The 25,698-nt window shown below is 52.0% G+C and overlaps 2 protein-coding genes across 5 annotated transcripts in view; one reads left to right on the top strand and one right to left on the bottom strand.

Annotated features, from left to right (window-relative positions):
- Positions 1-16,956: 16,956 nt before the first annotated feature.
- MRTO4 (MRT4 homolog, ribosome maturation factor) overlaps positions 16,957-25,698 on the bottom strand; it is a 366,835-nt gene continuing 358,093 nt past the window's right edge. The window contains exons 2-9 of one of the 2 annotated variants that reach the window (XM_060200923.1): positions 25,055-25,086; positions 22,266-22,324; positions 20,740-20,843; positions 19,747-19,828; positions 19,560-19,627; positions 19,210-19,361; positions 18,250-18,326; positions 16,957-18,148 (exon numbers count right to left, since the gene is read on the bottom strand). In XM_060200923.1, the coding sequence (XP_060056906.1) occupies positions 17,984-18,148; positions 18,250-18,326; positions 19,210-19,361; positions 19,560-19,627; positions 19,747-19,828; positions 20,740-20,843; positions 22,266-22,324; positions 25,055-25,082 (735 nt within the window). In that variant the 5' untranslated portion in view covers positions 25,083-25,086 and the 3' untranslated portion in view covers positions 16,957-17,983. Of the gene's footprint in view, positions 18,149-18,249; positions 18,327-19,209; positions 19,362-19,559; positions 19,628-19,746; positions 19,829-20,739; positions 20,844-22,265; positions 22,325-25,054; positions 25,202-25,698 lie in introns of those variants that run through there. The other variant, XM_060200922.1, reaches the window with a different exon arrangement.
- The window catches only part of EMC1 (ER membrane protein complex subunit 1), a 30,238-nt gene continuing 29,957 nt past the window's right edge, over positions 25,418-25,698 (top strand). For all 3 annotated transcript variants that reach the window (XM_016194964.2, XM_016194965.2, XM_007538493.3), the window contains exon 1: positions 25,418-25,563. In XM_016194964.2, coding sequence (XP_016050450.2) covers positions 25,424-25,563 — 140 coding nt within the window. In that variant the 5' untranslated portion in view covers positions 25,418-25,423. The remainder of the gene's footprint in view (positions 25,564-25,698) is intronic.

Genomic DNA, 25,698 nt, shown 5'->3' with positions numbered 1-25,698 from the left:
CGGCTCCCCACCTGCAGGGGAATTGCCTCACAGGCGGTGAAGCAGGTCTGCAGGTGTCTGTCTTTCTCTCCCCCTCTCTGTCTTCCCCTCCTCTCTCCATTCTCTCTGTCCTATCCAACAACAATGACATCAATAATAACTACAACAATGAAACAACAAGAGCAACAAAAGAGAAAATAAATATAAAAAAATATATTTTTAAATACTGCAAGAGAACTGTGTAGGCACCAACAGCCTCCTCCGGATATCCGACCGAAGTCCATGAAGCCACTGACTTAGTTCTATCCAGGGGCTGAGGGATGACTGAGAACTGTCCTTGGTTGCTACATAATAGCCTCACACAGACTGTTTGACGGGGGCCAGGCTAAGTTGGCACCGGGACAGTGCACATGTCACCAGGCATAAGGGCCCTGGTTCAAGCCCCTGGTCCCCACCAGCGGGGGGGGGAGGGCAGTGCTAGAGGTGCCTCACTTTCCCTCGCTCTCTGCGTCCCACTGTCTCTCTCCCTTTCTACCTATCTTTGTCTCTACCAGAAAAAGAAAGGAAAAAAAAAAAAAAGGAACGGTCCCTGGTGAAATGACGCTGATGGTAACACGACTGATGGTTATGTCTTAGATTTTGTCCTCAAGCAAACCTCATCCACTTCGGGGTCTGGAAGATTGCTCACCATGGTAGAGCATGCACGTGCTATTATACACTTATAAGGCTCTGGGTTCGAGCCCAGGCTTTGCACAGGAGCAGCATGGATGGCAGCAAGGTAGGCCCAGGGACGGTGACGTGGTGCTGTGGTATCTCTCAGTCCGTCTCACCGTAAATGTGTAAGTTATAACACACGGGACCAAGAGGCTGCTCAGCATTAGGGAAAACAAAACTTGTCCATTCTTGCTTAGCTGTGTCTGGGCGGCATGCAGTGAGACCGTGATCTGAACGCGCTCCTCACTTTTCTCACTGTGATTAAATGTCCGGACATCTGTCCTCGGATGTTATTACACGGTCTGTGTGGCCCACCAGTGGCATAACCCAGGGTTTTCAGAGCATCCCAGTAAAGCTAAGAGCTAAGGATGTGCTCTGCAAACCCTCCAGGTGAGACTTGGGTTAGAATGGACGCCGGAAGGGAGGCGGGGCAAAGGCACGGCCTCACAAGCAGGTGCGGGTGGGCGGCCACTCAGTGGACAGAGCCCTTCTGCTTCACAGGAAGCTTGACCGTGGGGCCTTGCACAGTGGATCACAGGCATCACGTGATTGTTTTGGGCCCATTGTTCCTGGCAGCCATTTTTAACTTCTCTTTTCCCTTCTATATTCACTTCTCTTTTTAGTAGGTCAAAACGTAATCACTTCCAGTTAATTTTGTTTTGTTTTTATTGCCACCAGGGTTTTCACTGGGGAGTTAGTGCCGGCAAGATGCACCCACCACTCCTGTGGCATTCTCTCCCGAGAGGGAGAGAGAAAGACAGACACCTGCAGACCTGCTTCACCGCTTGTGAAGCGACCCCCCTGCAGGTGTGTTGGGGGACCAGTCCTTGTGCTTCACACCATGTGCGCCTAACCCGGTGCACGACCTCCCGGCCCCTGACTTTACTCGTAAATGGAAAAACCTCCTGTTAGGATCTAGTGGTATATTATTAGCTCAAGTCTCGGGTGCAGTAGGAAGACGAAGTTCAAAGTCCAGAGGACCCTAAATACCAGCAGGGCCACAGTGCCAAAGCCTCCAGGGAACTGTGATCACAGCTGGGTTTGGATGAGAGGAGAAGGCCAGAAGTTAGATCCTGGGTTACGAATACCTAGACCACTTTATTTAAAAAGATTATTTTAATTATACATCTGACATGAGACACAGGAGAGAAAGTGCAAGAAACCACGCCAGGCAGTGCGGTATTGAGGATCAAACCAGGAACCTCAGGCACTTTGCTACCAGAGGAAGCATTTTCCCAGCTGCTAGTAGGAGCCTTCATCCTTCCTTCCTTCCTTCCTTCCTTCCTTCCTTCCTTCCTTCCTTTCTTCTTCCTTCCATCCTTCCTTCCTTTCCTTCTTTCTCTCCCCCCCCCCATTTGACAAGACAGAGAGAAATGGAGGGGGGAGATAGAGAAGGAGAGAGAAAGACGCCTTCACACCTGCTTCACAGACCCTCTCATGAAGTGCTCCCCTCCGCAGGTGGGGAGCTGGGGCTTGAACCTGGGTCCTCGCACATGGAAATGTGTGCACTCAACTGGCAGCCATATTAATAGCTTCTTAATATTTACTTTACTTATTTCATGAGAGACAGGTCAAAAGAAGAGAGAGAAGTCAGAGCAAGGGGGCCAGGCAGAGGCGCACCCGGTCAAGTGCCCACAGTATGAAGCAGCAAGGATCTGCGCAAGGATCTGGGTTCGAGCCCCTGCTCCCGAATTGCAGGGGACACTTCACAGGTGGTGAAGCAGGTCTGCAGGTGTCTCTCTGTCTCTCTACCTCTCTGTCTCCCCCTCCTCTCTCAATTTCTCTCTGTCTCTATCCAATAAAATGGGAAAAATAACTTCCAGGGGAGTTGGGCGGTAGTGCAGCGGGTTAAGCGCACATGACACAAAGCTCAAGGACCAGCAAAAGGATCCTGGTTTGAGCCCCCGGCTCCCCACCTGCAGGGGAGTCGCTTCACAGGTGGTGAAGCAGGTCTGCAGGTGTCTGTCTTTCTCTCCCCCTCTCTGTCTTCCCCTCCTCTCTCCATTTCTCTCTGTCCTATCCAACAATAACGACATCAATAATAACTACAACAATAAAACATCAAGGGCATCAAAAGGGAATAAATATTTTTTAAAAATGGCTTCCAGGAGCAGTGGATTCACAGTGTCAGCACCAAGCCCCAGCAATAACCCTAGAGACAAAAGAGAGCAAGAAAGGAAAGAAGGAAGGAAGGAAGGAAGGAAGGAAGGAAGGAAGGAAGGAAGGAAGGAAGGAAGGAAGAGAGGAAGAGGAAGAGTGGTCCAGGAGATGGCACAGTGGATTGATTCTCAGCCATGGGGTCCCGAGTTTGATCCCCGGCAGCACATGTGCCAGAGTGATGTCTGGTTCTTTCCCTCTCCTCCTGTCTTTCTCATGAATAAATAACTAAATTATTTTTAAAAAGAAAGAAAGAAAGGAAGAGGAAGAAAGAGATGGAGGCCAGCTGGTGGTGCACCTAGTTGAGTGCAGGTGTTACGATGGACCCAGCTTTGAGCCTCTGGTCCCCACCTACATGGGGAAAGTTTCACGGAGTGGTGAAGCAGGTCTGCAGGTGTCTATCACGCCCTCCCCTCTAGACTTTTTACTGTTTTTTTTTTTTCCTCCAGGCTTATTGCTGGGACTTGGTGCCTGCACCATGAATCCACTGCTCCTGCAGACCATTTTTTCCCCTTTTATTGCCCTTTTTTTTTTATCATAGTTGTGGTTATTATTATTGTTATTGATGTCATTGTTGTTGGATAGGACAGAGAGAAATGGAGAGAGGAGGGGAAGACAGAGAGGGGGAGAGAAAGACAGACACCTGCAGACCTGCTTCACCGCCTGTGAGGCGACCTGCAGGTGGGGAGCCGGGGGCTCGAACCGGGAACCTTCCGCCGGTTCTTGCGTTTTGCACCACGTGTGCTTAACCCGCTGTGCTACCGCCAGACCCACGATTTTTGACTGTTTTTATCCAAATAAAGAAATATAATAAAAAAAATTTAGAAGAAAGAAAAAGAAAAGAGAAATATGTCAGGGCCCAGAGGATCAAGAGGACCACAGGAACCAGATTAAGGCAGGGCTGGCCAGGCCGAGGGGAGAGGTGGCAGACGAGAAAGAGCCCCTCACTGGCAGCCTCGTCAGAGGGGCCTAGCGGAAGTAGTTGGGACATTCGTGGGCCACCATGTGCCAGGCCTGATCAAAGGCCTGCACCACCGCGGGCTCCAGGGGTCCTTCCTCAGTGGCAGCCAGGTTCTCCTCCAGTTGCTTCAGGCTGGACATGCCCAGAATGACCGCATCCCCGTGGGCCCCCTGGGAAGGAGATGGCCAGATGTCAGCACCCTCTCTGCAGGCGGGGACCCCGGTCACACACGTCCCTCCTCCCAGCCCGTCGCCCCCAGACTTGGTGCCGAGTGCTCATTTAAGCTCTTGCGGTTCTAGGCAGGGCTGGGGCGTTTTTAGCAGTTGTGACCGAGTGGCTGAAGCCCTGTCTTCTTTCTCTCTGCTGAGCCTGAGCCCAGTTCCACCCCTCCGCAGCTGTGTAAACCTGGCTTCCTTTTCAACCTCTCTGAGATGAGATCTCTGTTTCTTTTATTATTTTTTAATTTAATTTTATTTATTTTTGCCTCCAGGGTTATTGCTGGGGCTCGGTGCCTGCACTATGAATCAACTGCTCCTGGAGGCTATTTTTTCCCTTTTGTTGCCCTTGTTGTTTATCGTTGTTGTTACTATTATGGTTGTTACTGCTGTTGTTGTCGCTGTTGGATAGGACAGAGAAAAATAGAGAGGAGGGGAAGACAAAGAGGGGAAAAGAGAGACAGACACCTGCAGACCTGCTTCACTGCTCGTGAAGCGACCCCCCTGTAGGTGGGGAGCTGGGGGCTTGAACTGGGATCCTTACGCTGGTCCTTGCGCTTTGTGCCATGTGCGTTAACCTGCTGCGCTACCACCCAACCCCCCGCAATCTCTATTTCTTGTACATTTCATGTGGAAATCATGTACGGCGCTTAGCTTCCACTACATATGCATGCCTGCCACTATCCAACTGGAAAAGGCTGAAGCCAGAGGCCTCATTCAAGTCACAGCTTTAGTGTGTGTGAATTGGGAGCTCACTGGGCAGTCTTCAGTGTTGTGTCTTTCTGTCTGTCTCTTTAGTCTGAAAAAGTTAGCTTGGAACAGTGAAGCCCCAGTAATGAAAGCAAGGTGGAAGAGACAGCATCATGGCTCTGCAGAAAGCTTCTCCTGCCTGAGTTTCCAAAGTCCCAGGGTCAATCTCTTGCACCACTATAAGAAGCCAGAGTTGAAAAAAGAAATGAAAGTAATTTAATTCTGGGCCCTGTGCTGGAGCTCTCCCTGCTCATGCTGCCACGTGTCTGTTTGCTCTTTCTACTTTTTAAAAAATAAATAAATGTTTTACTTTTTATTTATTTTACAAGAGGTACAGAGAGAAATACACAGATGCTTCTCTTTTTTTAATAAAGCTTTTATTTATTTTAAAATCTTTTTTGTTTTGTTTTTTAAATCTTATTATCTTTTTTATTAATTTATTTATTGGATAGAAAAAGCCAGAAATTTAGAGGGGGGAGATAGAGAGGGAGAGACAGAGACACCTGCAGCCCTGCTTCACCACTCGCGAAGCTTTCCCCCTGCAGGTGGGGACCAGGGGCTTGAACCTTGGTCCTTGAGCGCTGTAACGTGTGCGCTCAACCAGGTGTGCTACCACCTGGCCCCAAGCTTTTATTTTTTATTCAACAAGAGACACAGAAAGACACAGAGACCAGAGCCTTCCCTGCTCAGCTCTGGCTGATGGTGGTGCTGGGGTATTTTGCATAATCACTACTCTGTCCCCAGTCCTTGTTTATTTCATGAGATGGAGTTTTGAGAGAGAGAGAGAGAGAGAGAGAGAGGGGAAGCCAGGGCAGCATCCCAGTCTCTGTGGCACTGGGGATTGAACTGGGAGCCTCTGGCACGCCAGTCTAGTGCTCACCAGTTGAAGTGTTCGCCTGCCGTGTGTGTCTGCGTTCGTCTCTGTGCCTGAAGCCCGTTCTCTCTCCTGGGGGGGTGAGTCAGGGCCAGACGCCGAGGCCGGGGGTGACCTCAGACTGGGGCAGCCGCCACCGGCTGGGACTCCCAAGGCCGACGGCCCCTCTTCCTCCTCCCTGCAGCCCGTGTCCCAGCTCAGCTGTCCGGCCAGCGCCCCTCCCGCCGAAGCCATGGTCTGGAGGACACTGGGCTCCGGCAACTTCTCCAGCTGCCCCAACGGCTCCATCCAGTGGATCTGGGACCTGTTCCGGGAGTGTGCCCAGGACGGCTGGGACGAGGCCAGCGTGGGCCTGGGCCTGGTCTCCATCCTCTGCTTCGCGGCTTCCACCTTCCCGTGAGTGGGGCCGGGTGGGAGGACCAGGCCGTGGCCGCAGGGTGGGGCCGCCTGACCGGCGGGGGCTCCGGCAGACTCGGAGGCGAGTGCTCCCCTCCCTCGACCCCACCGTGCTCCAGCCCACCCGGGGACCCCACACTGAACCTCGCCCTGGGCCCACTCTTTCTGGCCAGTTGAGATGTGCTCTAACTGCACCCCCTTCCAGACCACTCTCTTTCCTTTCTCTTAAGATATTTGTGTGTGTGTGGGGGGGGGGGAGTCGGGCGCTAGCGCAGCGGGTTAAGCACAGGTGGCACAAAATGCAAGGACCGGCGTAAGGATCCGGGTTCGAGCCCCCGGCTCCCCACCTGCAGGGGAGTCGCTTCACGGGCGGTGAAGCAGGTCTGCAGGTGTCTGTCTTTCTCTCCCCCTCTGTCTTCCCCTCCTCTCTCCATTTCTCTCTGTCCTAGCCAACAACAACAGCAGCAATAACAACAATAAACAAGGGCAACAAAAGGGAAAAAATAGCTTCCAGGAGCAGTGAATTCGTAGTGCAGGCACTGAGCCCCAGCAGTAACCCTGGAGGCAAAAAAAGAAAAGAAGTAGTAGATCTATGTGTGGGCTAGGGAGGTAGCATGATGGCTATGCAAAGACACTTCCATGCCCGAGGCTCTGCTGATGCCCTAGTCTCAGTCTCCAGCACCATCATCTCTGGTTCTTCTTCTTCTAGCGTTTGCCCTTCTTCCGTAGTCAGTCAACAGCGTCAGGTTGAGCCTGATGTAGAGTTTCGAGACCTCCTTTGAATCTGGAGAGGTGGCAGTCGTTGACTATGTGGCTCATAGTCTGTCTGGAGCCGCAGGGGCAGTTCGGGTCGTCTCTGGCTCCCCAGCGGTGGAACATAGCGGCGCACCGGCCATGGCCTGTTCGATAGCGATGGAGGAGGGCCCGATCATAACGTGCTAGGTCAAAGCCGGGTGGACGCTCGCAGGGGTCTGTGATGAGGTGTTTGTTCTTCACCTCAGCTGACTGCCAACTCTGTTTCCAAGAGACTGGAACAGAGAAGTTCAGTGTAGGCATAGGGGACCAGATTGGGTGACGAGACGTCAAGCGTTGGACAGGGTGGGCGGAGATATCCGCATATATTGGCAGGTCCGGTCGAGCGTAGATGTGGGAAATGAACTTAGATGATGCCGCATCCCGACGAATATCTGGCAGGGCGATGTTGCTAAGAACTGGCAGCCATGGAACCGGGGTGGAACGGATGGTTCCAGAAATGATCCTCATGGAGGAATATAATTTGGAATTGACCAAGTGGACATGGGGGCTACGGAACCATACTGGGCACAGTAGTCTGCAGTGGAATAGCATAATGCCAGAGATGATGATCGTAGTGTGGAAGCGCTCGCGCCCCATGCGGCTCCAGACAGACTATGACCCACATAGTCAATGATTGCCACCTCTCCAGATTCAAAGGAGGTCTCGAAACTTTACATCAGGCTCAACCTGATGCTGTTGATTGGCTACGGAAGGGCAAACGCTAGAAGAAGAAGAAGGAGCTGGCCAGTCTTGCAATGATGTTATTCCTTGCACCCACCTTTGCTGCAGTTTTTTTTTTTTAAAGTTTTTTTTATTTTTTTTTTAATTTAAGAAAGGATTAATTAACAAAACCATAGGGTAGGAGGGGTACAACTCCACACAATTCCCACCGCCCAATCTCCATATCCCACCCCCTCCCCCGATAGCTTTCCCATTCTCTATCCCTCTGGGAGCATGGACCCAGGGTCATTGAGGGTTGCAGAAGGTAGAAGGTCTGGCTTCTGTAATTGCTTCCTCGCTGAACATGGGCGTTGACTGGTCGGTCCATACTCCCAGTCTGCCTCTCTCTTTCCCTAGTAGGATGGGTCTCTGGGGAAGCTGAGCTCCAGGACACATTGGTGGTGTCTTCAATCCAGGGAAGTCTGGCCGGCATCCTGATGACACCTGGAACCTGGTGACTGAAAAGAGAGTTAACATACAAAGCCAAACAAATTGTTGAGCAATCATGGACCCAAAGCTTGGAAAAGCAGAGAGGAAGTATTAGGGAGGTACTCACTGCAAACTCTAGTATACTTCTGCTTTCTTACTTTGGTGCCATACTCCAAACTCAGTCATTTTCTGCTTTGCGTTTCTACTTCTTCTTTTTTTTTTTTTTACATGCATAACGTTCCCCAGATTCCCATTTAGCAATACAACCCCCACTATTTCATTCATCATTTTTCATGGACCTGTATTCTCCCCACCCACCCACCCACCCCAGAGTCTTTTGCTTTGGTATAATACTCCAATTCCATTTCAGGTTCGACTTGTGTTTTCTTTTCTAATCTTGTTTTTCAACTTCGGCCTGAGAGTGAGATCATCCCATATTCATCCTTCTGTTTCTGACTTATTTCACTCAACATGATTTTTTCAAGGTCCATCCAAGATCGGCTGAAAACGGTGAAGTCACCATTTTTTACAGCTGAGTAGTATTCCATTGTGTATATATACCACAACTTGCTCAGCCACTCATCTGTTGTTGGACACCTGGGTTGCTTCCAGGTTTTGGCTATTACAAATTGTGCTGCCAAGAACATATGTGTACACAGATCTTTTTGGATGGATGTGTTGGGTTCCTTAGGATATATCCCCAGGAGGGGAATTGCAGGGTCATAGGGTAGGTCCATTTCTAGCCTTCTGAGAGTTCTCCAGACTGTTCTCCACAGAGGTTGGATCAATTGACATTCCCACCAGCAGTGCAGGAGGGTTCCTTTGACCCCACAGCCTCTCCAGCATTTGCTGCTGTTACCTTTTCTGATGTATGACATTCTCACAGGAGTGAAGTGATATCTCATTGTTGTCTTGATTTGCATTTCTCTGACAATCAGAGACTTGGAGCATTTTTTCATGTGTTTCTCGGCCTTTTGGATCTCTTCTGTGGTGAATATTCTGTCCAATTCCTCCCCCCATTTTTGGATGGGGTTATTTGTTGTCTTGTTGTTGAGTCTGGTAAGCTCTTTATATATGTTGGTTATTAAACTCTTATCTGATGTATGGCATGTAAAGATCTTCTCCCATTCTGTGAGGGGTCTCTTGATTTGGGTAGTGGTTTCTTTTGCTGTGAAGAAGCTTTTTAATTTGATGTAGTCCCATAGGTTTATACTTGCCTTAGTCTTCCTTGTAATTGGATTTGTTTCATTGAAAATGTCTTTAAAATTTATGCGGAAAAAAGTTCTTCCAATATTTTCCTCTAAGTATCTGATAGTTTCTGGTCTAACATCCAAGTCCTTGATCCACTTGGAATTTACTTTTGTATTTGGTGAAATACAGTGATTCAGCTTCATTCTTCTGCATGTTTCAACCCATTGTTTCCAACACCATTTGTTGAAGAGACTCTGCTTTCCCCATGTAATAGTCTGGGCCCCTTTGTCAAAGATTAGATGTCCATAGGTGTGGGGCCTCATTTCTGGGCTCTCAATTCTATTCCACTGGTCAGTGTGTCTGTTCATGTTCCAGTACCAAGCAGTTTTGATGACAATGGCCCTATAATATAGTTTGAGATCTGGCAGTGTGATGCCTCCAGTTCTGTTCTTTTTTCTCAAAGATTGTTTTGGCAATTCTAGGTCTTTTCTGGTTCCAGATAAACATTTGTAGCATTTGTTCTATTCTCCTAAAAAATGTGCTTGGGATCTTGATGGGGATAGCATTAAATTTGTAGATGGCTCTGGGTAATATATTCATTTTGATGATGTTAATTCTTCCAACCCATGAACATGGAATATCTTTCCACTTCTTTGTGTCTTTTTCAATTTCTTTGAGTAGTGACTCATAATTTTCAGTATACAAGTCTTTCACTTCTTTGGTTAGGTTTATTCCTAGATATTTTATTGTTTTTGTTGCTATAGAAAAAGGAACTGATTTCTGGATTTCAATTTCTTCTAACTTAGTGTTTGCATAGAGGAATGCCACTGACTTTTGAATGTTAATTTTATAGCCTGACACATTACTGTATTGCCTGATGATTTCCAAAAGCTTCTTGCTAGATTCCTTAGGTTTTTCCATGTATACTATCATGTCATCTGCAAATAAGGAGAGTTTGACTTCTTCTCTTCCAATCTGTATGCCTTTAATTCCTTGCTCCTGCCTGATTGCTATGGCAAGAACTTCCAACACTATGTTGAATAGTAATGGTGATAGTGGGTAGCCCTGTCTAGTACCTGATCTGAGGGGAAATGCTTCCAGTTTTTCACCATTGAGTCTGATGTTGGCTGTAGGTTTGCTATATATAGACTCCACTATCTTCAGGAATTTTCCATCTATTCCTATTTTTTGTAGTGTTTTGATCATAAAGGGATGTTGTATTTTGTCAAAGGCTTTCTCTGCATCTATTGATATGACCATGTGGTTTTTGGTCTTGCTTTTGTTGATGTGGTGGATCACATTGATTGATTTACGTATATTAAACCAACCTTGCATGCCTGGGATAAACCCCACTTGGTCATGATGAACAATCTTTTTGATATACTGCTGTATCCGGTTGGCTAGAATTTTGTTCAATATTTTCGCATCTATGTTCATCAGAGATATTGGTCTGTAGTTTTCTTTTTTGGTTGTGTCCCTGTCTGCTTTTGGTATCAGGGTGATGTTGGCTTCATAGAAGCTGGCAGGGAGTATTCCAGTGTCTTCAATCTTCTGGAAGACTTTTAAAAGTAGAGGTATTAGTTCTTCTTTGAAAGTTTTGTAGAATTCATTTGTAAAACCATCTGGTCCAGGACTTTTATTTTTGGGGAGATTTTTGATAACTGTTTCAATTTCATTAGCTGTGATGGGCCTGTTCATATTATCCACTTCCTCTTTACTTAGTTTTGGAAGTTGGTAGGTATCTAGGAAATCATTCATTTCTTCCAGGTTCTCTAACTTGGTGGCATATAGTTGTTCATAGAAGCCTCGCATGATATGTTGAATTTCTGCAGTGTCTGTTGTGATTTCTCCTCTTTCATTTACTATCCGATTTATTTGGGTCTTCTCCCTTTTTTGTTTTGTGAGTCTGGCTAAAGGTTTGTCGATTTTGTTTACTCTTTCGAAGAACCAACATTTACTTTCATTGATCTTTTGTATGGTTTTCCTATTCTCAATGTTATTTATTTCTGCCCTAACTTTAGTAATTTCTGTCCTTCTGGTTGCTTTAGGGTTCCTTTGTTGTTCTTCTTCTAGGTCTTTAAGATGTGCAATCAGGCTGTTTATTTGTGCCTTTTCTCGTTTCCTAATGTGTGCTTGTATAGCTATGAACTTCCCTCTTAGGACTGCTTTAGCTGTGTCCCAAATATTTTGATAGCTTGTGTCTTCATTTTCATTGAACTCTCGAAACATTTTGATTTCTTCTTTGATTTCCTCTTTGACCCAGAAGTTGTTAAGAAGTGTACTGTTGAGCTTCCACATTTTGGCACTGTTACTAATCTTTTGTTGATTGTTAAGTGTTAGTTTAATTCCACTGTGGTCTGAGAAGATGCTTGGGATGATTTCAGTGCTCTTGAATAGGCTGATGTTGTCTTTGTGGCCTAACATATGGTCTATCCTTGAGAATGATCCATGTGGATTTGAGTAAAATGTGTATTCCAGTTTCTTGGGATGAATGACTCTGAAAATGTCCAATAGTTCTAGTTTATCTATCTCTTCATTTAGCTCCCTTATGTCTTTACTGATTTTCTTCCTGGATGATCTGTCAAGTTGAGATAGTGGGGTGTTGAAGTCCCCTACTATGATTGTGTTACTGTTAATATATTGCTGTAGCTCTTTCAGTAGAAGTTTGATGTATTTAGATGGCTTCTCATTGGGTGCATAGATATTAATAATTGTTAAGTCCTCTTGATTGACTGATCCTCTGAGCATTAAGTAGTGTCCATTCCTATCTTTTTTAATCTTATCTATTTTAAAGTCTATCATGTCAGATATGAGAATAGCTGTTCCTGCCCTTTTTTGTGGGCCATTGGCTTGAATGATAGTTTTCCATCCTTTCACTTTAAGTCTGTGTTTGTCTTGTTGCGTTAGGTGAGTTTCCTGTAGACAACATATTGTTGGGTTGTTTTCTGATCCATCTTCCTACTCTGTGTCTTTTAATAGGTGAATTCAGGCCATTCACATTTATTGATATCAAAGATTGAAGATATTTTAACGCCATTCTTGTAGAGTTTTAGAGTGTTTTGATATATGTTCTATTTGTGGTGGTCTGGTTGTTTATAGGAAACCTTTCAGAACTTCTTTCAAGGCAGGCTTGGTGATGGTTGCTTCCTTCAACTGTTGCTTGTCTGAGAAGGTTTTGATGCTTCCATCTAGTCTGAATGACAATCTAGCAGGATATAGTATTCTTGGCTGAAAGCCTTTCTCATTGAGCACTCGATAGATATCTTGCCATTCTCTTCTGGCCTGTAGTGTTTGTATGGAGAAGTCTGCTGCTAATCTTATGGGTTTTCCTTTGTAGGTGACTCTTTGTTTTTCTCTTGCAGCCTTGAGGATTCTTTCTTTATCCTTATTCCTTTCCAATCTAAGTATGATATGTCTTGGTGTCTTTAGGTCTGGGTTAATTCTGTTTGGGACCCTCTGGGCTTCTTGAATCTTTATGTCTTTGGTGTTGTCTAGACTAGAGAAATTTTCAGCTATTATGGCCTGGAGAACGCTTTCTTCCTCCCCTTCTCTTTCCTCCTCTGGTAAGTCAATAATGTGTATATTGTTTCTTTTGAAGTCATCCCATAGGACTCTGTTGTTGTTTTCAGCATCTCTTAATCTCTTTTTGAGATCTCTTACTTCTTCTTTAGTTGTCTCTAATTCATCCTCAATCTTGCTAATTCTGTCTTCAGCCTCATTGATTCTATTCTCTCTGCCCTCTACTGCTTTCTGGAGTTCATCTATTTTGTTGCCCTGCTCTGATAGTTTTAGCTTGTTCAGCTAGTTGCCTTCTTAGCTCAGCAATTTCAGCTTTCAGCTCTCTAATAACCATGAGATTATTAGAATTTTCTTCCATATTCTCATTTGTTGTTCCTGCAGTTCTGATTACAATTTTTTCAAATTCTTTACTCACTCCTGTTATTATTTCCTTAGCTAATGTTTGGATGTTGAACTCGTTGTTTTGTGCTTCGCCCTCTGGAGGACTTTTAGCTGGACTCTTGTCCTGGTTCGAGTCTCCATTATTTTTTCTTGTTGTTTTAACCATTTTATATAAGTTAACAGTTTTTTCAATCCCTGAGTTGGAGTTCAGTGGTGTAAAAGCCTTTTTTTTTTCCCCTGTAGGCTATGGTAGCCTGAGGGCTTTTAAACTATCGATAGGTTTCTTGGCTTAATCAATGACTCCTGACCAAGAGATAAAGCAGGGTGTGGCAGAGATAATCCAGTGGTTATGCAAAGAGACTTTCACAGCCCTTCAGCTATGCCACCGAGGTATAGGTCTTCTCCTGAGTTTCCCAGTTAGATCTCTGTGCCCTGGTGTCCCTCCCTGTTGCTGCTCCAGATTCTGAGGGTAGTAGCAATGGAGACTCAGAGTTGTACTTGGTGAGTCTCTGGGGAGTCCTTTCCTCCCTTCAGCTGTCCCCTTGTTGGTGGAGCAGACTGGAGGTGGTGTCTCCACTGACAAACTGTTGAACTGTTAGCAGTCACTTAATCTCTCCTTAGGCCCCTCTCTCCTCTCTATCACCAGCCACGCGTGTTTGTACTCACGGGTGATTTACTGGGTTCCTGTGGTCATTATAGTCCTGTCTTGTTTTCGGTCCGGGTGGTCTCCTTTGGTATTCCTAGTTGATCCGGGAGAGGAGAGGAGAGGAGAGAAAGCGATCTGCTGCTCGTAGCTCCGCCTCCGTTTGCTGCAGTTTTTATGAGATGTTCGTGAAATGACAGAGTGCGATCGAGAGTAACGCCAAGATAGACTGGCTGGGCTTCATGCCGGATTCTCGTACCGCCAAGCTGCACATGCACGCGAGGCCGAGGCATGGTGTAGATGGAAAACAGATGATACCGTTTTTGCAGTGCTAGGGATTAGTCGCCATTTTTTACAGTAATCAGATATCAGAAACATGTCTTTCGTGAGTGTTTCCTCGAGGATGTCGAACTTGGATGCCTGAGTTGCGCAGCAGATGTCATCGGCGTAGATGAACTTCCTTGAAGAAGTTTCTGGGAGGTCATTGATGTAAATATTAAATAGCGTAGGAGCCAGAACAGAGCCCTGGGGGAGGCCACTTGAGACAAGTCTCCATCTGCTAGACTTGTCACCCAGATGCACCCAGAATCTTCTGTTTTGGAGAAGAAACGATATAGTGTTGGCCACCCATGGAGGCAGGCATCTTGAGATCTTGACTAGGAGACCACGGTGCCAGACCGTGTCATAGGCTGCTGTGAGATCAACAAAGACAGCACCCGTCTTTAAATTCTTCTGGAATCCATTCTCAATGTAAGTTGAGAGGGCCAGGGCTTGTTCGCAGGTAGATCTTCCTGGGCGGAAACCAGCTTGGGCGGGTGATAGGAATTTCTCTGTAAGAGGAGAAATTCGTGACAGAAGCAGCCTCTCAAGGAGTTTGTAACACACGGAGAGGAGAGAAATTGGTCTATAGCTGGCGGCCAGTGCTGGGTCTTTCTTTGGTTTCAAAACCGATAAAATCTTTGCATGACGCCAAACTTTGGGCATAGACTCAGATTCCAAGATGTGGGACAGGAATGCAGCGAGCCACTTCTTTGCCGCGGGACCCAGGTTAAGAATGAGTTCTGGGGTGATGTTATCATAGCCAGCAGCTGTTCCCGGTTTAACCCTCTTCAAAGCGTCTTCCAGTTCAGACAGTGTAAAGGGTAAAACAGAGAAACAACAAAAAAATCCCCCACAAATATAGACATTTGGTGGCAATGCCAAGTGGTGCAACATCTTTGGAAAACTATGGAAAGGCCTTAAACATCTTTTTTTTTTTTTTAAGATTTTATTTATTTATTCATGAAGATAGAAGGAGGGAGAAAGAACCAGACATCACTCTGGCACATGTGCTGCCGGGGATTGAACTCAGGACCTCATGCTTGAGAGTCCAATACTTTATCCACTGCGCCACCTCCCGGACCACAGGCCTTAAACATCTTATAATCCAACGATGCCACTCGTAGATGGACACTCAAGTGCTGATTAGGAGGGACACATGCCCCGTGTTTCACAAGAGCCAGAGAGTGGACGCGGCCTAGCTGCCCATCCACAGGTGACAGGATAGAGAAGTTATGGGACAGATACTCCATGCAACACAGCTCTGCCATCAGAGACCGTGTCCTTTGCGGCAAAATGGACAGAACGGGAGGGGATTCTGCCTAGCAAAATAAAAGGTGCGAACACTGGCCTCTCTTGAGACGTGGCAGCTGGAGAATGAAGCACGAATGTGCCAAGGTGGGGGCAAGCCCTGCAGTGCCCACTGAGCTGCCTTCTTTAAAATTTATTTATTCCCTTTTGTTGCCCTTGTGTTTTATTGTTGTAGTTATTATTGATGTCGCCGTTGCTGGATAGGACAGAGAGAAATGGAGAGAGGAGGGGAAGACAGAGAGGGGGAAAGACAGACACCTGCAGACCTGCTTCACCGCTTGTAAAGCGACTCCTCTGCAGGTGGGGACCCAGGGCTTGAACCGGGATCCTTACATCAGTCCCTGTGCTTTGTGCCACCTGTGCTTAACCCGCCGCGCTACTGCTCGACTCCCTGAGCTGCCTTTTTAACTTCACTTTCTGCTCTGGCCACGAAGATGCTCGGTCCTCGCTTGGATGCATCAGGGCAGGAAGGGTGGCACGTGCCCTCAGTGATGACGGGCACTGATGTTCACACGCAGACATCGGCACTGGTGGGCAGTCATGAGCGACCAGTGTGGGCACACCAGAGCCGGGGCAGAAGCTGGCTTGAGACAAAGGGGATTCTGGGAATTCCCAGCACCCCCCTAGCTGGATGTTCCTTTTGCTGTCGTCCAGAAAACACAGTGGCTGGGAGGCAACGGGGAGGTTTGCTTGGCTGAAGCTCCTGTTTGTACCAGACAGTCTGCTTTCTCTCTTATTTTCCCTTGTTTTATTGTTGTAGTTATTATTATTGTTGTTGATGTCATTGTTGTTGGCTAGGACAGAGAGATGGAGAGAGGAGGGGAAGACAGAGAGGGGGAGAGAAAGACAGACACCTGCAGACCTGCTTCACCGCCTGTGAAGCGACTCCCCTGCAGGTGGGGAGCCAGGGGCTCGAACCGGGATCCTTACGCCGGTCCTTGTGCTTTGCGCCACGTGCGCTTAACCCGCTGCGCTACCACCCGACTCCTGCTTTTTTTTTTTTTTTTTAATTTATTATTGGACGGACACATTGAGAGGGAAGGGGGAGATAGAGGCAGGAAAGGGGCTGGGCGGTGGCGCACCTGGTTGAGTGCACATGTTGCAGTGTGCAAGGAACCAGGTTTGAGTCCCCGGTCCCCACCTGCAGGGGGAAAGCTTCACGAGTGGTGAGGCAGGACCGCAGGTGTCTCTCTCTCCCCCTATCACCCCCTTCCCATTCAATTTCTGGCTGTATCTACCCAATAAATAAAGATTAAAGAGAGGAGAGAAACAGAGACACCTGCAGCCTTGCTTCACTTGTGAGTCCTTGCGCACTGTGATGTGTGCGTTTAACCAGGTGAGCCACCACCTGGCCCCTCTGCTCTTTCAGATCTCGCGTGAGATAAGGGAGAGGGCCCTGGCTCCAAAGCACAGGAGTCCGGGGAGAGAGGGCAAAGCAGACGGCGACTAGAGCGTGGGCGCCCACATCTGTGATGGCGGAAAAGGCCCAAGTTGGGGGTGAGAGAGTTTTGCAGAGACCTGTGATGGGGAGATGAAAAGGCTTGCCCACGCCACCCCAACCCCAATGATTCGGATTAAAAGAGAAAAAGGACACTGCTGGCTGTTGTGTTTTTTCTTTTCTTTTAAAAATGATGTTTATTAATGAGAGAGAAAACCAGAGCATGACCCTGGCACACAGAACACGAACCTTCAGAGTCCGATGTTCCATCCACCAAGTCCCGAAGGAGTTCACGGCACCATTCACGGCACCACCTTTCTGGGTCTTTGTTGTCTGTATGCAGTGGTGGGGGTCAAACCTAGGGACTCGTCCCCACAAGACAAGTGTCGTACCACTGAGCTACACCATGAGCCCGGCAGACCCTTTGAAAAGGGCCTGTCACTAAGCTGCAAGACAGGAGCCAGACTGACCGGGCGCTGGGGTGGACCCGGGAGTCCTGGACAAGCCGGTGCCGCCTCACTCTGTCAGCTGTCCCCTGGCGACAGCTCACCATGTGTGAGGAGCGGGGTTCAAGTCCTGGGACCATGTGGGAATTCCATGGAAGATGGAGTTGTGCTGAGGTATCTCTCTTCTCAATTAAAAATGACAAAACTAGGGGGTGGGCGGTAAGGCAGCGGGTTAAGCGCACATGGTGTGAAGCACAAGGGCTGGTATAAGGATCCCAGTTTGAGCCCCCGGCTCCCCACCTGCAGGGGAGTCGCTTCACAGGCAGTGAAGCAGGTCTGCAGGCGTCTGTCTTCCCCTCCTCTCTCCTATCTGGCAACAATGACATCAATAGCAACCACAACAATAATAATAATAACCACCACAACGATAAGACAAGGGCAACAAAAAGGGAAAAAAAAGTCTCCAGGAGCAGTGGATTCATGGTGCAGGCACCAAGCCCAGCAATAACCCTGGAGGCAAAAAAAACAAAAACAAAAACCACAAAGCTGGCCTGGGAAGCCACTCAGTGGCGCCATGCCTATGCACGCCCTGCTTGTTCCTGTGTAGAAAGAAAATGGTTTTATTCTTTGCGGAGCAGGCTGTCCCTGCCATCCTCCCTCCTGTCTGTACCCACAGCAAGCAGAGGGCAGCAGACCCCAGTGCGGTCGGTGCGGGGAGTCGGCGCGGCGGGCGCATCCCATGCCGGCTAAATGTCGTCGTCATCATCATCGTCGTCCCCCGATTCTTCCGAGGATTCCTCTGCGCTCTCGGGGAGGTCGTCTGCCCCCACCTGCTGGAACCTTCCGGACTGCGCGTCCCACATGTACTTGACGGTCACCCTGAACTCAGCCATCTCGTAGCCGAAGAGCTTCTGCAAGACAAGGAGAGCAGGTTCAGGGCCGAGGGTGAGCGGAGCAGAGGCCCGCGGCTCCCGCCCCCCCACAGCCCGCGGCGGCTAGGAGCCGGACGCACCAGGACTCGGGCCTGCTCTGGAGTCAGCACGTCGCCCTCCTTGCACACCTCGTGGTCGGACAGCAGCGTCACCACACCTGCGGGGAGAGGGGCCCAGCGGTTCGACTCGGCAGGGCCCTGCACGGGGGCAGGGGCTCCAGGGGCAGTGGCTGCTCCCTCACCAGCTCACCCCCCCTCTCCCCGGTAATGAGGCGGGTACTGTGCCCGTGCCCTCACCAGCTCACCCCCTCTCCCCGGTAATGAGGCGGGCACTGTGCCCGTGCCCTCACCAGCTCACCCTCTCTCCCCGGTAATGAGGCGGGCACTGTGCCCGTACCCTCACCAGCTCACCCCCTCTCCCCGGTAATGAGGCGGGCACTGTGCCGATGGCGGTGCAGAGGACTGAGCACGAGGCCTGGCTCCATTGAATAACCGTTACGCTCTCTCCAACTGTTTTTTTTGGTTTGCTGGGGAATGAACCCGGGACCCTACGTACAGGTGACATTGCTAAGTGGCCTGCCGGACCCGACTTTTGATGATTTTCTTGAGAGAGAGACAGAGAGACAGAGAGATTTCTGCGCTGCTCCCGCGTCCGAAGAGCCCCTGTTGCCATCCACCTCGGTGCCTCCACACACCGCAGGGGCTTAACCCCAGGCTCCGTGCCTGGTAAGGCCTGTGCTTTGTGCGTCAACTATCTCCCAGCCATGTTCCGTGAACAGTAACAGTAAAGACTATTATTGTTGTGTGTGTGTGTGGGTGTGTGTGTGGCCTTGAACCTGGGTCATGCACACTGCCCAAGAGAGACTTTCTGGGTCCCCCAAGTCCCATTTTCACACAAGAAAGCAAAGGTTGGTAAAACCACCAGCTCAGCCAGAAAAGTGTGTGTGTGTGTGTGTGTGTGTGTGGAGGGCGGCCTGACGGGTTTGAGGTCCTTGCTCGCGGCCACTAAGCTGTGGCCTTTCTGGGAGGGTCTGCCTGTACCTTTCCTGAGGGCTGTGGGCAGGCCCAGCTGCCTGAGCTGGGGCTCCATGGAATGAGGGAACTGCTCCAGGGGGCCCGGGTCCAGGCTCACGGTGAAAGCAGCTTTGTTTCCCGCGCGAGCGTAGTCCATCTCCGTGAATTTTGTGAACCAGCTTAGGAAAAACAAGAGACGCAGTTGGAGGGGAGGCTTCCGTCCTCAGCCCTCAAGTCCCTCCCTCTCCAGCTCCCAACCCCGGCAGCCGTCGGCAGCTCTGCGCTGGAGTCCAGAGTCAACAGCCGGGCTGCCAGGAACCCGCCCTCACCGACGCCTCCGCGCCCAGCAGCCCGGATAATTCCTGGCCCGCACTCACTCGTTCACTTCCTCCTTCGTGCGGTTGGTGAACAGGAGACCGACTTCACCCCTCAGCTTCTTGCTGACCTACAAGGGGGTTGGTTTGGCCACACTGCAGCGGCGGCTCTCAGCCAGGAGTGACTCTGCTCCCGCCTGGGAGGGCAGGGCTGGGTTCGAGGCCCTGCAGGTGAGGGCCGGCCACTGACCTGGTGCAGGTTGTCTCTGTACTCGTCCGACGGGCTCCGACCCAAGGCCACCATCATCACTTTGTTCTTGCCGAAGAACATCCTACAGAGAGAGGGACCCATGGAGGACGTGCCCCCCTACCCCCCGCCAGCTCGGCCCACCTGGCACCGCGGGTCGCTGAGGGTCACGTGCCGACCACACCTGCCCTGGTTATGGAAGAAGCGCATCCAGAGACCTGGTCGCCTGGGCCAGAGTTGGTGGCAGCAACTGACGGCAGTGACCCAGGGCGGGTGAGACGCTTCTGCAAGGACCAGCAGATGGTCACGCGGGAAGACTTACACTCGGCTACGAGACACGGTGACGTCACCGTCTTCAGCCCATCTTGGATGGACCTTGAGAAACTCATGTTGAGTGAAATAAGTCAGAAATGGATGAGTATGGGATGATCTCACTCTCAGGCAGAAGTTGACAAACAAGATCAGAAGAGAAAACACAAGTAGAACCTGAACTGGAGTTGGCGTATCGCACCAAAGTCAAAGACTCTGGGGTGGGTGGGTGGGGAGAATACAGGTCCAAGAAGGATGACAGAGGACCTAGTGGGGGTTGTATTGTTATGTGGAAAACTGGGAAATGTTATGCATGTACAGACTATTGTATTTACTGTTGAATGTAAAACATTAATTCCCCAATAAAGAAATTAAAAAAAAAAAAGACTTTCATGTGTGAGGCTCCAAAGTCCCTGGTTCAATCCCCTGCACCAACATAAGCCAGAGCTGCCTGGACAGAAGGGGCCCCTTCCGGAGGGACCACTGCTCCAGCGTTCCTCAGGCCCAGGAGTTCAGAGCAGAATTGGCCTTAACAGCTCAAGTGGCCGTCTGTGGGGACGTGGCGTTTGTCACCATGATCACCCTGCAGCCTCGCCGCTCCAGGGCTGACTTTTCATGCAGAGAGACAGAGACACAGACACAGACAGAGACGGCCAGAGGCACCGCCCGCACCCTCCCCAGGCTCACCGGCTGTGCTTCCAGGCGTTCCGGATGTCTTTCAGCTTGCTGTTCCTCATGTTGGCCACCGAGAAGATGAACAGGTACTTGTACGCGTCCACACATTTTCGAAGCTGCAGGACAATTCACGGTGTCTGGGCTCAGGGGCAGCATGGGGCGGGCCAGGCCTGGTCTCACGGGACAGGACCTACTCTCGTCCCCTGGGGTCGCGCAAGCTCCGAGCCGGCCACCTGCCCTTCGTGTCCACTGAGGAGTCAACGGTCTGCCTGCAGGGACTTACTTCCCTGAGGTGGGTGGGATCTTAGGGCTTCAGGGAGCGGGGCCAGGGGTCAGGGCCATGCCTCCCGGGAGCCTGATGTCCCAACTGCGGACAACTCAGAAACACTCAGCTGCCCGAGGAGTGCTTTTGCTAAGTGGACACTTGTACAGCTCCACCGTTCTTTCTTTCTTTCTAAAATACTTTATTTATTGTTGGATAGAGACAGAGAGAAATTGAGAGGGGTGGGGAAGATGGAGATGGAGAGAGGCAGAGAGGCACCTGCAGCCCTGTTTCACCACTTGCAAAGCTTCCCCCTGCAGGTGGGGACCAGGGGCTTGAACCTGGGTCCTTGTGCACTGTAATGAGAGCACTTAGCAAGGTGCGCCCCCACTTGGTCCCTAGCTCCAGTTCTTTCTTTCTTTTTTTAAAAAATATATATTTTTTGGGAGTTGGGCGGTAGCGCAGCGGGTTAAGAGCACATGGTGCGAAGCGCAAGGACCAGCGGAAGGATCCCGGTTCGAGCCCCCGGCTCCCCACCTGCAGGGGAGTCGCTTCACAGGCGGTGAAGCAGGTCTGCAGGTGTCTGTCTTTCTCTCCCCTCTGTCTTCTCCTCCTCTCTCCATTTCTCTGTCCTATCCAACAACAACGACAATAATAACTACAACAATAAAACAACAAGGGCAACAAAGTGGGAAAAAGAATAAATATTAAAAAAAACTAAAAACCCAATAAATAAGTATATTAACATTTATTTATTCTCTTTTGTTGCCCTTGTTGTTTTATTGTTGTTGTTATGGGTGTTGTCGTTGTTGGATAGGACAGAGAGAAATGGAGAGAGGAGGGGAAGACAGAGAGGGGGAGAGAAAGACAGACACCTGCAGACCTGCTTCACCGCCTGTGAGGCGACTCCCCTGCCAGGGGCTCAAACTGGGGTCCTCAGGCTGGTCCTCGAGTTTCGCGCTACCGCCCGGCCCCCCAGTGTAAGGGCCACCGTGTCTGCGTTGCTGCCGGAGTTGGAGGAAAGGGAGCAGCTGCCAGGCTGCAGGCGGACCGGGCAGCTGGGAGGCGCCTCTGCCCGCGACACCGTGTGGCTGACCCGCGCCGGGAGCTTCAGTGGGACAGACGGACGGCGGGAAAGGACGAGCTCAGCACAGCGCGGGGTGGGGCGAGGGGTCAGGCCGCTGCCGCCCGCAGGGAGCCCCTCTGCTTACCCGCCACCCGGCACGGCAAGCAGGGGAGGGGAGGGGAGGGGAGGGGAGGGGAGGGGAGGCCTTACCTCTTGGATCAAGTTCTGCTTCAGTTCCAGGCCTTTCTTGGCGGTTTTGGTCAAGGACACTGAGGGAAAAGGCAGAGAGGTCAGAGGCAGGCTGGGCCCCACACCCGCTTCCTTCCCCTCGGCAGTCCTGCCGACCGACCCGGACGCCCCCTCCTGTTTCAGAGTTTATTTATTTATTTTTCGGGAGATTTATCGCAAGTCGGGCAGCGGTAGCACAGCGGGTTAAGCGCAGGTGGCGTAAAGCACAAGGACCAGTGTAAGGATCCCGGTTCGAGTCCCCAGCTCCCCACCTGCAGGGGAGTCGCTTCACAGGCGGTGAAGCAGGTCTGCAGGTGTCTGTCTTTCTCTCCCCCTCTCTGTCTTCCCCTCCTCTCTCCATTTCTCTCTGTCCTAGCCAACAACAACGACATCAATAGCAACAATAATAATAACTACAACAACAATAAAAACCAAGGGCAACCAAGGAGGCACCCGGCCTCCAGGAGCCCCAGCGAGAACCCCGAGACGAGAAGAAGAAGAAGAAGAAGAAGAAGAAGAGAAAGAGAAAGGGGCCGCGCTCTCTGCTAAGGGAGCTCACAGCACTTTTGATCTTTACTTGCCGGGAAGGGACGACCAGGAATTGAGAGGCAGGGGGCAGACAGACAGACAGACACCTGCAGCCCTGCGGCACCACTCCCAGAGCTCTCCCCCTGCTCGAACCCGGGTCCTTGAGCGCTGTAACATGTGCCCAGCCAGGTGCACCACCGCCCAACCCACACGCATCCCTCTAGCAAAGCACAGACAGACAGACAGGCAGGCAGACGGGCAGACAGGCAAGCAGACAGGCAGGCAGACAGACAGACAGGCAGGCAGACAGACAGACAGGCAAGCAGACAGACAGACAGACAGACAGACAGGCAGGCAGACAGGCAGACAGGCAGGCAGGCAGGCAGGCAGACAGACAGGCAGACAGGCAGACAGACAGGCAGGCAGGCAGGCAGGCAGGCAGACAGACAGGCAGGCAGGCAGGCAGGCAGACAGACAGGCAGGCAGACAGACAGGCAGGCAGACAGACAGGCAGGCAGGGAGGCAGGGAGGCAGGGAGGCAGGCAGGCAGGCAGGCAGACAGGCAGGCAGGCAGACAGGCAGGCAGACAGACAGGCAGACAGACAGGCAGGCAGGCAGGCAGACAGGCAGGCAGGCAGACAGGCAGGCAGACAGACAGGCAGACAGACAGGCAGGCAGACAGACAGGCAGACAGACAGACAGACAGACAGGCAGGCAGACAGACAGGCAGGCAGACAGACAGACAGGCAGGCAGACAGACAGGCAGACAGACAGGCAGACAGACAGACAGGCAGGCAGACAGACAGGCAGGCAGGGAGGCAGGGAGGCAGGCAGGCAGGCAGGCAGGCAGGCAGGCAGGCAGGCAGGCAGACAGGCAGGCAGGCAGGCAGGCAGACAGACAGGCAGGCAGGGAGGCAGGGAGGCAGGCAGGCAGGCAGGCAGGCAGGCAGGCAGACAGACAGGCAGGCAGGCAGGCAGGCAGGCAGGGAGGCAGGGAGGCAGGCAGGCAGACAGACAGGCAGGCAGGCAGGCAGGCAGGCAGACAGACAGGCAGGCAGGCAGGCAGGCAGACAGGCAGGCAGGCAGACAGACAGGCAGGCAGACAGACAGGCAGGCAGGGAGGCAGGGAGGCAGGGAGGCAGGCAGGCAGGCAGGCAGACAGGCAGGCAGGCAGACAGGCAGGCAGACAGACAGGCAGACAGACAGGCAGGCAGGCAGGCAGACAGGCAGGCAGGCAGACAGGCAGGCAGACAGACAGGCAGACAGACAGGCAGGCAGACAGACAGGCAGACAGACAGACAGACAGACAGGCAGGCAGACAGACAGGCAGGCAGACAGACAGACAGACAGACAGACAGACAGGCAGGCAGACAGACAGGCAGACAGACAGGCAGACAGACAGACAGGCAGGCAGACAGACAGGCAGGCAGGGAGGCAGGGAGGCAGGCAGGCAGGCAGGCAGGCAGGCAGGCAGGCAGGCAGGCAGACAGACAGGCAGGCAGGCAGGCAGGCAGACAGACAGGCAGGCAGGGAGGCAGGGAGGCAGGCAGGCAGGCAGGCAGGCAGGCAGGCAGACAGGCAGGGAGGCAGGGAGGCAGGCAGGCAGGCAGGCAGGCAGGCAGGCAGGCAGACAGGCAGGGAGGCAGGGAGGCAGGCAGGCAGGGAGGCAGGGAGGCAGGCAGGCAGGCATGCAGGCAGGCAGGCAGACAGGCAGGCAGGCAGGCAGGGAGGCAGGGAGGCAGGCAGGCAGACAGACAGGCAGGCAGGCAGGCAGGCAGGCAGACAGACAGGCAGGCAGGCAGGCAGGCAGACAGGCAGGCAGGCAGGCAGGCAGGCAGGCAGGCAGGCAGGCAGGCAGACAGACAGGCAGGCAGGCAGGCAGGCAGACAGACAAACAGACGCGCCACGGCGCCAGGCCTCCACGTCCGGACGCGTTTTGCTGAGAAGGAGGCGGAGGCACTGGGCCTTCCTCACTGTCCCGAGCGAAAAGCGGCCGCGACCCCTGACCACAGCGGGCGCAACCACGGCCGCCTCCCTGGAGGTGGTGGCGGGCGGGCGGCGAGGACACCGGACATGCGGACACAACACGCCGGGCCGCTGGGCTTCTGCTGCAAAATGCCAGACGCCAAACGCGGCGGCCGGGGTGCGGGGTGCCGAGTGCCGGGTGCGGGCGCGTGCTCAGGCCTCCGCGCCGGCCCGCCGCTCCCCGCGCCCCCGGCCCCGGCCCCGGCCCGGAAACTCACCCTTCTTGTCGCGCCTGGACTTGGGCATCGCGCCGGCGACACGTGCGGCGGACGGCGCTGTGGGTCAGGACCCGGCGCGGGGGCCTTCGGGAAGGTCCTCCGGGGCTGCCCCGTGCGCGCCGGGCTGCCCCGCGCCCCGTCGGCTGGCTCCTTCCCTCGCCCCCTTCCTTGCCCCGACTGCGCAGGACGACCCGGACGCTGACCGTCTCAGTGTGCGGAGCTTCGTCTACGGCCGCCCCGCCCCGGCCGCGACTCGACGGTCGGTCAGAACTCTACGGCCGCGACTCTATGGTCGCGACTCTATGGTCGGTCAGAACTCTATGGTCGCGACTCTATGGTCTCGCGGAGGCGGGGCCCCGGGCGCGGTGCATGCCGGGCCGGCGGTGGGCGGGCCGGGCTCCCGCTATGGCGCCGCCGCGGCTGGCCGCTGTGTGCTGGCTCTGGCTCCCCCTGCTCGCTCCCGCTCCTGCGGCGGCTGTGTACGAAGACCAAGTGGGCAAGTTCGACTGGTGGGTCCGCGCGGGCGTCTCGGGGACTCTCCCTCTCGGCGGGACGGAGACGCCGGAGTGCACGGGGGAGGGACGGGCGGCCCCTGCTGCGGGGGCCGGGGGCTCGAACCCGGGTCCTCGCGCTGCTGTAGCGCT

The sequence above is a fragment of the Erinaceus europaeus genome, chromosome 11, assembly GCF_950295315.1.
Source record: "Erinaceus europaeus chromosome 11, mEriEur2.1, whole genome shotgun sequence".
Taxonomy (NCBI): Eukaryota; Metazoa; Chordata; class Mammalia; order Eulipotyphla; family Erinaceidae; genus Erinaceus; species Erinaceus europaeus.
The sequence above is the reverse complement of the archived record's forward strand: the minus strand, read 5'-3'. Positions and strand labels throughout refer to the sequence as shown.